Source organism: Columba livia, chromosome W, assembly GCF_036013475.1.
Source record: "Columba livia isolate bColLiv1 breed racing homer chromosome W, bColLiv1.pat.W.v2, whole genome shotgun sequence".
NCBI classification, from domain to species: Eukaryota; Metazoa; Chordata; class Aves; order Columbiformes; family Columbidae; genus Columba; species Columba livia.
In genome coordinates this window covers 992,047-1,004,149 of record NC_088641.1, presented here as the reverse complement: position 1 = coordinate 1,004,149, position 12,103 = coordinate 992,047, and the positions used below count along the sequence as shown (strand labels likewise).

The 12,103-nt window shown below is 49.1% G+C and overlaps 1 protein-coding gene across 29 annotated transcripts in view; it reads right to left on the bottom strand.

Moving 5' to 3' along the window:
- Positions 1-12,103, bottom strand: part of LOC102098165 (transcription factor 4) — a 175,873-nt gene that overhangs the window by 79,166 nt on the left and 84,604 nt on the right. For all 29 annotated transcript variants that reach the window (XM_065044565.1, XM_065044574.1, XM_065044581.1 and 26 more), the window contains one exon: positions 11,322-11,386. In XM_065044565.1, coding sequence (XP_064900637.1) covers positions 11,322-11,386 — 65 coding nt within the window. The remainder of the gene's footprint in view (positions 1-11,321; positions 11,387-12,103) is intronic.

Sequence of the window (12,103 nt, the reverse complement as noted above, 5' to 3'; positions counted from 1 at the left end):
TATCATATCAGCACAACAGCAGCAACTTTCCAAGTTCATTTACCGCTTTAGCAGCATTTCACGTGCCCTTAAATAATGGTGGCGGTTCCGCCACCTCCGGCCAGCGAGGATTCAATCCTGCTCATCTTCCCCATCTCTTTGGAGCAAAGATGGTTTGTAACTCCTTAGCTAATTTTGCTCGCTCCTGCCCAGCCCTCCACTCACCATTAGGCATGATGACTCCGATGATGATACCGCTGCTTGATTATCACTAAAGGTTAGTTACTTGTTTGCACTAACGATCCCCATCCTTCACATTTACAGTGAACGATTTCAGCAGCGACTGCAGGGGCTTTGCTGCTTTTCTGAAGCTTTAGTGGAATACAAATATTTCATTCCCTACTATATGGGAAAAATATAAGTACAAGGCAGGAAAATCCAAAGGGAAGAAGGGACTTTCTCCTCCTTTAAGGAGTTTTGTAGAATACCGTCTTTGCTCTGTTCATGATTTTCTGCTCTCCAGCTTGGTAACCCAGGAGCTGCAAACACCTCCTGTCCCTCAGCACAAATGAAACCCCGGTGCAAACATCAGCAAAATGGGGTGTTATATATGCTTAGAATTGATGTGCAATGTGTTTGCACGCACGCACACACACATATCTATGAAACTGGGTGTCCCAGACAACTTCTTTGGGTGCTAATAACCCAAAACCTCCTCCCCAGTGCTCGCTCGGGGGCGGCGAGGAGGACGTTCTCTCCGCGTCCTTATTCAGCTTTCAGGACAGAATTTTCCTTTCCACGCTGAAATGGAGCCAGATGATGGCAGGGTTTCTAGACACACACTTCAACACAGGTAACAGCCATGTCAGGCTGTCCCGGGGATGGAACGTGTCACCACCGCCACCCTCCAAGGGCACCAAAAACCCGTATATAGTACAGAGGCTGCTGGGACTGTCCCTGGTGAGGGCGGCTGGGGACTGTGCTCAAAGCCCAGCGTTTTATGGTCAGAAGTTCGCTGGGTTTGGGGTCTGGGGGTGTCACAGCCTGTTATTGGGAGAATTCAGCCCAAAATGACCTGCAGTCCATCTGACATGGTGCAAAGCAGCACCGCGGACCCTGCCAGCGCTCCCGCGTCTCCATGTATCGTGATAGCCAGCAATGACATTTAAACGATATAGCAATCAAGAGAACTGGACCGAAGCAGCCGCTGGTTTAGCCCGGGATCAGTCCTCGGGGTGTCACCCTGCACGGAGCTGGATTTTGGGGACTGCTGACCAGAGCTCAGCGCAGGGCTCAGCTCACCCCCAACAGCTTCCCCATTCAGTTAAAACAGCCCTCTGGAGCTATTCCGCTCCAAAACACAAGCTATGTACACATGGAAAGACACTTTGGGTATAAAGAAGCGCGCAGTATCACAATACCGATGTACGGTAACAAACGGGCAGCGTAAAATCTATCAGGGTTGAATAAGAACCAGATAAACGTGGTGTTTGCCAGTACGTATATCGGAACCGCTCACTAAGTTACGGAACGCGTGTCCTGGTGTCCCTGTTTTCCACAGCACCTCCCGGCACACAAAATGAACACGCAAAGGAACATTTGTGGCCAGCGTCCCCCAGCCCGCACCATGCGCTGGGATGGGGTGCCGAACGCTGTGCTCAGAACCGCACTTCCACACCGCTTTTCCCCGGGAAAAACACCAAAGACTTGCTGGCAAGAGCCGCCTCGTCCGCTTTTCTTCGGTTCGCCGATGTCCTACCACGACGTGCTTCAAAACGTGCCTCCCTGGCAAGTTATTGCACCCCCTCAACCCTGTTAGCCTAAGGAGTCAATGACGGCCCCGCTCCAAGCGGCTTACACGAGCCCTGGCGCTCCGCCGGGAAACAGCCCCGTCCCTGCGCCTTGGAAAGGTGCGCCGTGCCTCAATTCCCATGTCTAATGATGGAATTACTGCTTTCCCTTTGAAAACGAGAACACAGGGAAGGCTCACAGAGGTTCAAATGCATGCGAAACGGCGGAGTTTTTTCTGTCAATTATGTTAGTAATATTTTTAACCAAAGAAAAGTTACCATGAAAACAACCGAGACACCAAAGAAACTTCCAGGTCCAGTCAAATAACAGAACCCGTGCTAAATACTTTAAGTGCCTCGTGTTGTTCTTTATTCATCAGCCTGGAAGATCAACACCGGCTCCTTGCTGATGGAGAAGCAAGATTTTACAGGGAAAAACCCAAATGATCCAGCATCGCCCAGGTTCTTAATTAGTTAAAGCTCCCTCGTTTACGAAAATAAGGAGAAGATCAGCAATGAGTAAATGAATAGACGGGAATGATGCAGACACGACCCTGGGCTGTGTTACCACCATTTGCTTGGGCAAGGACTATCAGCAATTGAAACACCCTTTTGACTATCAGAACTGTGTTTCATGTTTTCGGCGTTATAAAGTCACATTGATTTTTTCCAGTTTGTTATGCAAATACACCTAAAAGCAACTCATGACACTCATGCGGTATTTAAAATAGGAACCTTTTTTTTTCCTCTATTTTATATTTCCCTCTTTTTCCAGCTAAAGCACCTGCTCCTGCAGGGGAATGGGTATATTCTAAGCAAGGGTATAGCTGACAAAGCCATATCCATTTCAAGTCAAATCTGCACAGTTTAGGTCACCTTGTGCTTAAGACAGGACAAAAAATTAGACTGACCCTGCAGCAACAACCAAATGGGCAAATTCAGCTGCTCTGAGCAATGGGAAGGGGAGAACAGGCGCTTTTGGTGCTGACACAGGTAAAAATCCAGCAAGGTGTAGCTGAGCGCCCCGGCTCCTGTGCCGCCCGCTGCGGCAGCGCTTTGGGGCAAAAACAGCGCTTTTCCGTCAAAATGCCGGCTATACGTGCTCGGGGAGATGCTGAAGCGCTATATGGAGCATGTATAGCGAGCCAAGTGTTCTCACACACGGAGAACAACAGCCAGCAAGGCTTCACCCTTACGCTGCAATTTTCAGCTGTCCGTATCATCTCTACGACACAAATTAAAGCAGGTTGATGAATATCTAGTAACCTGCCCCAAGGCAGGGAGGAGCAGCGGGTCTGTGCGTCGGGCGCAGTCGTTCCATTGAAGGTCTAGGGGTGCTGGGGAAGGACGGACTGTCTGCGCAAGAGAATGACTCCATGGGGAGGAACAGCACCCTGAGCGGAGCAGCAGGGAGAGCACAGTTCCAGCTCTTCTCAGGACCAACTAGGCAAGTGGGATTTTCAAACTGTGGAACCAACCTATTTCGCATCTTCTTGCCCCACCAGAGACGCTAAGGCTACGCCGGGAAGGCGCCGTTGCCATCCCCCCCATGGCACGGGCAGGATGGTAAAAGCAGCTGGGTGCTCCAGAGATGGCTATAATATGCTGCGCAGTTAATTGCCATTTCTTTTGCCTCATATAAAATAATACAAATATAACTCCCTTTCAAAATGGGATTTGCCGCGGCACCTTGTTACCCAGCGTAAAGGTAACACTGTACATTACAGCGTATGGAAAAAAAGAGACAGGGAAATACCCAAGTGAGTTGTATTTCAGTGATACAGTTGGTTTTTATTAGGCTTTATATGTATTTTTCCCCAGACACTTTTGAAAGACAAGGATGTGGGAAATACCCGTAATTCTAACTGTAGCATGGTCTGCATATTTACTATTTAAAAAACCGTTTTCTCCTGACAGGATCCGTTTTCAAAGCAAGAAAATAGTTAAACCAACAAAGGCAGAGCTAGAAACATGCAGACAGATGGCTACACTCTGTCATTAACTTCAGAGCGGAATAGAAATATTAACTTCTCCGTTGTCGCTAAACACAGTGCGGCAATGCCTGGCACACACAGCTCACCTGCCGCAGCACCACGAACACACACCCGCCTATGGGCTTATCAGCATTTATCAGTTGTTAAGCACCAACAGTGTGTTGGGCACTTTTCAGAGCCAGAGCAGGGTGGGAAATGCCTTAAAAATGCCCTGTGGGACATGGGGACCCAAATCCTGGAAGCACTTGGTTACCCTGTGTAAATGCCTTAATGCTGAACTAAAAGCAGCTGGGAAAGCATCTCCGGAGCACGGGTGAGGAAGGCGGCAGGGGATGCTCCACGACAGCTCCGCAGCCATTGCTGCTGCTCGTGCGTCTGAGCTAGCAGAGCATCTCCTGCTCTCTTCAAGAGCAGAACTTAGTCATTGTTTCTAATTCTTCCATACGTAAATAGCGGGTAGGATTCATATCCTCATACATTCCCTGAAATCTCTACCTGTCAGAAGTAATTGCTCCTTTTCTCAAGCCAGGAAGCAAAGGAATAAATCACATAACAATGGGAGCGGATCTAGAGCGTCTCCTCCTAAGAACGAACACGCCGCAGGTCAGCGCAGACGCCAGGGCTGAAGTTGGGACTGGACCCCAAGGGACACGCCACCGTGTCCAAACACAGACATTCCAGCGGGATCTCAACACATCCCTTTGTTTCTGCAGCTATTCGCCAGACAGGTTAAAGGGATTTCTGTGAACATCAGCTGGGAGAGTTTACCGGAATGTCAGCGGCCTTAAAAATAACACAGCTGGTGGGTTGTGTAGGGCTGGACCCTCCCAGGGAGGACGCAGTGAAACAGGGAAGAAACTCCACAGCAATGCAGCAACAACGATCTGCTCTCTTTTTCAGTCTACCAAGTATTAAACGATTTACTTTGGCATTTGAATGACTTAAGATACAATTATTAGCCCATGCAAGATGTAAACAATAGATCCGGACAACTTAGAGATTGCTTCAGTCTCAACTGGAAATATGTAAAGAAGTTTGCAAAATGAGAGAAATTTTGTGACTGGTAGGAACAAATTAATCTTAGTCTTAGAAAATAGAGATCCTGACTAAATGTTGTATGTAGCGTCTGTTTGGAAAATAGTGATGATTTCGATAGGTAGTGCTCTGTATCTGTGCTCGTGCAAGATCTGCTTTCTCCATCTTGAGCTGTTCTGGATGTGAAGTTCCTGCCTGCAGCCGCATGGTAATTAAGTGTGATTAAAGATGCTATTCATTCCCCTGCAAAGCAGCAGGTAACCACACGTCAAAGGCGGTGCTGGCAAAACGGAGCAACTTCTGGGCAGTAAAAAGGCGACTGGCAACGGTCTGTTGGAAATAAGGCGAGAGCGGGCGGCCACTGCGGGACATCAGCACCGTGGTCACCTGAAGAAAACAACATCTAAAATAACCTCTTTACTTCTGTGTGCAGCAGGTGATGCCGAGACCCCGGTCCGGACTGGGACAAGATCTGTTATTGGACCCTCTGCAAGTCAGTGACATGAAGCACTTGGTGATGGAGGCAACGGGCACAGCCTGCACACGAGAATTCCACTTCAACAGACACCCCGCTTTTACCATGAAGGTGGCCAGAGAGGGTCCCTGGACAAGGTGGGGTCTGGGGGCTCTGAGCAACCTGAGCTGGTGAAGATGTCCCTGCCTGTGGGGGGAGCTGGGAAGGTCCCTCCAACCCAAACCATCTGTGATTCGATGATTCTATCCTTGGCGATGCTCAGAACCCACAGGACGTGGTCCTGGGCAGCCTGGTTCATCTGCAGGGCTTGGACGAGGTGACCTCCGAGATGCCAACATCAACAGTTCTGTGAGCAAAGCTCTAAGCCTGAGTGTGACACTGCAACCTTGTCCTCGCAATCGTCACACCCATACACATTTCTGCTAGGCCAAAAAGTGACATTTTTCTTCAGAACTTGCTTGAACTGAGCTGTGCTGGATCATCTAACAGAACTAGAATGCAGAGAGAACTTGGCTGGTTAATGGAGCGGGGCAGAGGAACGGGAGCTCACCACGAGATGTGGACACCCGGCTGGCCACCAAGGAGACGGTCAGCCCTGGCAAAACAACGCATGGTGACACCTGCCACGGCTTGCACCAAGAACACCAGGAGAATGGCTGCAGCCGCTGCAGTGAACCAAGGTTTTGCTCTTGAGGGCTGATTCCCATTAGCAAAGCCCACCAAAGCACAGCTTGCGTGCCAAGGAGAGCATCCCTGTGGCCCCCTGTGCCATGGCACTCCACGGGCAACTCTGAGCCCTGACAGCTGCCAGAACTAGCCAAGGCCCAGCCTGCCTCTGGTGAGATCTCCCCTCAACGCCAAGCAGAGCCGAACCAGCGCAACCCGCGGTACAGCAGCAGCTGCATCCTTCCCTTCCCATCGCCTTCCAGCCGCACGGCAGCGCCCGCCAAGGCAAACCGAGCTCCCGTCAGCACTCAGCCACAACACGGACCCATTACTGCACATTACGGATCGCAGTGTTATTCTGTTGCCAGGTTATAAGCTCCAGAAAGGTGCCCTTGGAATGCTCGCTTCCAACAAAATAGCCCTCGGCTTAACATTTGATCCGAAGGGCTAAGAGGAAAGCGTTCCTTTTAGCACCAAATTGCAGCGTTGGGTTTTAGCGTTGCTTCAATTATGATATGGACAATGAAACCGTGTCTTTCTGGATGCATGAGGAATTCTGCTAAATGAGCCATTCAGACATCTGAACTTAAGTCTGTTCCTTTAATACATTTGATTAACACGGAAATTTTATCTCTTGTCATTATTTTAGTGCTGTAACATCACAAACATTAATCCACAACGTGCCCACGATCACCAGAGGATAGTTTATGGGCGCTAGAACTGATTTCTGGAGCAGAAGCAGTGACTCCAGCTCCCAAGGCGAGATGCTTGAGCAGAAACCGCAACAGAGGTGAATCTTCCCCAACCACAAACATGTTAAAGTTCCCGGGCGAAATGGGGCTTCCCAGCCCCACGGAACTCCATGGGGCTTTGCCCACCAACCCCAGCGGCTTTATCACATTAGCACAGCTCTTGTGCGGTTTTATAGGGAGGGAGCACGATGGAGAAATTGTTACAGCCAAAGGAATCTTGCCATCGAAATGTGAGGAAACCTGGTTATTTGACTAAGCAAAAAAACACTGAGTAATTTGTAACAGAAGAAGAAAATGAACTCGCAGTGTCTCCAGAGGTCTGCAATATGATCTTCACAAAAGGTAGCTTGCCAATTTAATTGAGGTAGGAGTTATTTAATTTTTTTATATACAGGTATAGTTTTCAATAAACCTACATATGCCTATAATAGTGCAATGGCAGATGTGTCTCGATTATTAGAGGTGGGCTCTGGGGAATATATACAATGGATCTTGAAATCCGTAAGCAGCTGTTTGGAAGGGAGGGGTGGAACGTTGCAACGCACACACATGTTCCTTAAGTGCAGTAATGTTTTGTTATTTTACTGCAGGTGTATTACAGAGATGAAATTTAATAACTTATTGTATACAATGCCAATAAAGCGGGGCTTCTTTGCCCTGCCGTTCATGAGCGAGGTACAAAGGAGAAGCGGGTGGGAGCGGCGGCTCCGCGCCTCATCTCACGCCTTCCCCATTGGCGGCCACAATCCGGCTCTGCCGGCGCTTCCCGGGAAAAGGTGGGCAGGCCAGGGGACGGGAAAGGGAAACCAGCCCCAAAGTGCCCCGTGAGACACTGGACAAGGCGTTGCTGGCGAAATTCAGGACAAATGAGAGCATCGGAGCAGCCGCGGTGCCGCCGTTATTCCTCTAACAGCCGCCCTTTAGCGGCTTGAACCAGAAGCCTCATTTGAGCCTGTGCATTAGTCTCCATCTCATGCTGAACGAAGCGCTGAAGAAGGACATTTTAAAAGTATATATCAGATAAAAATATAATCCCTCCTGGTTTGTTTGGTTTCTTTTTCCTTGCTGGACTCCTTTTCACATAATTAGAGACACTGCAACAATTCAATAATTCCCAGCAGAAGAAGTCCCGGTGCTTCTGAAGGAAAGACAACATGGGCAATAGATGTTTGTGTGCATCCCCTCTTGGTGCTGGGGGATATCTCCATCCTCCGGCCCACGGGCAGTGGGCTCGGCTCATCCACCTGCACCTTCCTTTCCATTGCACTCATCTGCGGCTTTCCCAGCAAGATTCCCGCACAAAACGCTGCTTGTTTGACCTGAAGCTGCGAAAAGCCCCAGCGCCACACCATGCCCGTGTCACTCTGGTTGGCCTTTCCCCTTCCCGTGGAATCGTGAATCAGGCTGGCGTGTATGATCTCAGCCTGGGTAAAGTTTATTATGTTTTGGTAGTAGTTGTGTTTTATTAAAAATAAATAAAAGGGAAAAAAATAGCTGGCTGAGCTTGCATAACTCCACTAGGTTGTACCTTAACACTTCATTCCAGAGGCAGCTTTTCCCAGGGGGACGGTTCCAACTGGCCTCCGAGAGTATTTCTTGAACACCAAGTAAATCAGTACATCCAAAACCAACATTTAGACTCGCTCTCTGAAAGACTTAGTAGTAAAAACAAGTCATCTTAGGATCTGGGCATTTTGCTTTAAGTTAAAACACCTTAAAACCGAAGTATCTGTTACTACGCATTTGCCAAAAAGGCGTAATCCAAATTTTCAAAGAACTGTCTAATTTATTCCCACGTCCAATCTCGCGCGTTGCCTTGGAAATGGATGGTGCATGTTTCCTGGCCATCGAGCTCATTTTCCAGCTCTGGTTATTCACTGTTTTGAATCACGCACCGCTCAGCATCAGCGCCCAGCGGATCCCCGCTCCGCGAGCAGCACACGGTACCATCCATCTCATGGCGGGATCTCGCGTAGCCGGCTCCTCTCGCACGAAGAACAGCGGGGTTCTCCGCGCACCGCAGGACCGACGCGGCTGTCGTTGGGCATGCGGGGCCGGGGGATCCAGAGCTGACGGTCCCACTGCAGCCACCGCGCTCACAGCGCTTCTCATTCCCACAGCCCCGCGCTAAATCACATCACCCCACTCCTCCTGACTCTTTCCAGTGCTGGGCTCCACAAGGCTCTTTGAGTAACGAAGCAGATTCCTTGCTCCTCATCACCACATCACTGGGTATCCGACCAGTAATACAGACTAACACACCAAACTGGAGTAAAGGTAGAGAAATCAAGTAGGTATGGGGTTTTTTTAGTACCACTGCCTTGTTAATCTCCCCCCAAACCAGCACAATATATATATAAAAAATTGATCTTTGGGGAAACGATAAGTAGCACAGAATTAAGACAACATGCAAAATCCTGACTGCACTGAATGAAATGAGATTTTTGTCATTAACTTCGATGAAGCCAGTTTTTCAGAAGTGTCTTGACAACAACCTGGGTACATGTTTCTTAGATGACTCCTCTCTAATGGAATTAAATGGCTCCCGAGACGCGTTTTCCTCCGTTCCCGCTGTAATCAGTGTTGTATTTGCGGTGGTTTTCAGTGAGAGCCCAAGCGGGCCCGAGGCGCGGAAATAAAAATCATCTCTTAATGAACGTGTGGCTGCGCATCCGACCTCTCCCGGCGCTGCCGAGACCTCGGTGGGCTCTTCCCTACCCCAAGATTAATAGGTAGCGAGTTCAATATCGTTAGGTATTTAGTTTTCCTTAATTGTTGCAGGAACTCATCTACAGAGAGCAATGCATCACATCTGGAGGTAGCGATTTACCTTGCCCGTATCAATGAAACCGGCACGTTCCTCCCGGGCTTTGGCAAAGGGAGCTGGGATCAGCGGGGCTGCGGGATGCTCGGCCACCCCCAACGGCACCGCCGAGGCCGCCCTGGACTTCCACCGCTTTTCTACAACAGCTCCTGCCTAGATAAGCTCGTCTTCCTTAATACGTGCGAAAGCACACCCTAGAAATCCCGCAATGGGCTTGCAGCTTTTCATTTCCTTTTAAGCCTGAATGTTCACGCTCGTTAATAATTTGGTGGATCCTGATAGTTCTGCAGGCTGGAAAACAGGGAACAGATGGTGCAGCCTCGGCATTAAGCATTATTCCTGCTGAACCTTTCAGGAATTCGAGAGGTTCTTATTTTAGAAATATCTTTCTCCTTCCCGTCTGGGCGCTGGTCAATCGCTTCGTCCGCTTTCCCATTACTCCTCAACAAAGTGGACGCACGTGGCAGAAAGAGCGACCCTATTCCGTGGATCGGAATCCTTACTATTTGCACTTTTTTGGTAATATTTTCCTAATTTTCCTCAAATTTTCATGGACGACACCACAGAAACGGCGAGTGGGTCGGGAGGGTTTTCGCCATTGACCCCACAGAGGCCCAGAGCGCTGGGATCCATCCTGACAGTGACTGTCCCGCCTGAACTGGTCCAAAGTGTAAACCGTGATTGCTCGTTGTTATTGTTCAGGAAATAAATGCACAAACTCTGGCACCACGACCCCAGGCACTGGCTGCACTGGAATAAACGCATCTTTTGCGGTGCCCGTGTCCTCGGCACAGCAAAACGCTGGGGACAATATGGGGACAACATCCCCAGCGCTAGAAATGGCGACTAAAATTAATTACAAGCTCCTATGGCTGCTTTGGACCGGGTGAAAGCAGTGACACGTGTTATCTTCTGGACTTATCTGCTCTGGTTATCATGGTTTGGGTTTATTCTCATTCCCTGGCCAGATGAGAACATCATAAAGCTTTGAATATTAAGAAGGCTATTAAATTCTTTCAGTAGTTTTCCAAAGTGCGAAGCTACTGCACTTAGAGAAAGGAAAAGAAACCCAGCACTCCTCAAGAACAAAACGAATTTAAGCACGCGATTAATATTGCTACTGGAATTAAAAAGAAAGTGTCTTTAAAAAAAAATCAATTGTCTTGAAACAAAGCACAGACTTTTGGCTATTGATAGTATTTTTAGACTCAGACTTTCTCCGGAGACTTAAAAGTATGCAAATGCACAGTGCAGAGAGGCGCACGCACACACGCTATACCTTTGTATCGCATTGGCATTTATTATTGAATTAAACTACTCTTATTTTCCTAGCTCACGCGCGCTTCCCTTGAGACGGCTTTGCTGTTAGCCTGCTGGCCTTGACTTCCAGCCAAAACCAATTCAGAAACAAAAAGGGACAACAAATCATATTTTCACAGACATTTTTATCCCTCAATACAACCTTGTTTTCACACAACATCACAGAGATTCTCTGCAAACTGGAGTTTACGGCGGGAGCCCCCCGGAGCTGGGGGCTGACACGGGCCCTCGAGCGGTCCCGCACAGCCCGCACCGTGGCCGCGGCCAGGGGACGGTCCCCCGTCCTTCCCGGTCACGCCAACCCCAGCACCAACAGTCTCCAGTAACCACGTCCTGGCTCCGAGAGCCTTAAACCCCGCATTTGCGAATAAATGAAGCCCGGTTCTAAGAAATACACATCCGCTCAGGATGGGTCTGGCCCCGGGATGCACAGCCCGAAGGACAAACCTCATTTCTCAGGGTATTTAGCACAAGACTGTCGCTTACCTGGTGGCAACCTTGTAAATTCGAATCTCTTCCATAGGATGAGTAGGAACCCCTTTCTGTTTTACCTGTTAAAAAAAAAAGATATGTATAATGGATAGAAGCAGATACATATGTACACATATAGCATCTCTGAGCGCTTTATATGGTGTTCATTGCATGTGGAGCTGCTGGGTTCCAGATCCACATCCTTCCCAGGAGCAAATCACCCCCGGACAAAGGTGGGGATGGAATTTACACCTGGGACACATTCACCACTCGCTCCTGAACAGGGCCCAACGACGGCCGAGCAGCTCTGCCAGCCCTAAATACCCTTTCTTTGCCTCCTTTTTTCCCAGGGAGCCTTTAACACTCAGCTCCGGCAGCCTGACTTGCAGCACCCGTTACAGTGCTGCCATATTTACAAAGGAAAAGAAAGGTTCTTTGAGGTTTGAATGGGCAGACTCGAGCGAAATCAAGAAGGGAAGAGGTGGTTTCTGCAAAGCATTAAGTCATGGCTGAGCAGCACCGCACCACGTGCTCCGGAGACAAAGAGCAGTCAAGAGGGCTGATACAAAACATATTGCCACTAAAAGACCACCCTTCGCTGAGGAGAAGCATGGGGGGAGGCATTATCTAACAAAACAGCCAAAGAACACAGTAAAACCACTCGTAAAACCCAAGTTTTTATTGTAGGCTGGGGTATAAAACCCAGCGAGCAGCTGCTGTTGGTCCCTGGCTGCGCACCCCACGTCCCCGAGACACCCAAGCCGTGAGACACGGCACGCCATGGCAGTGACAATGCC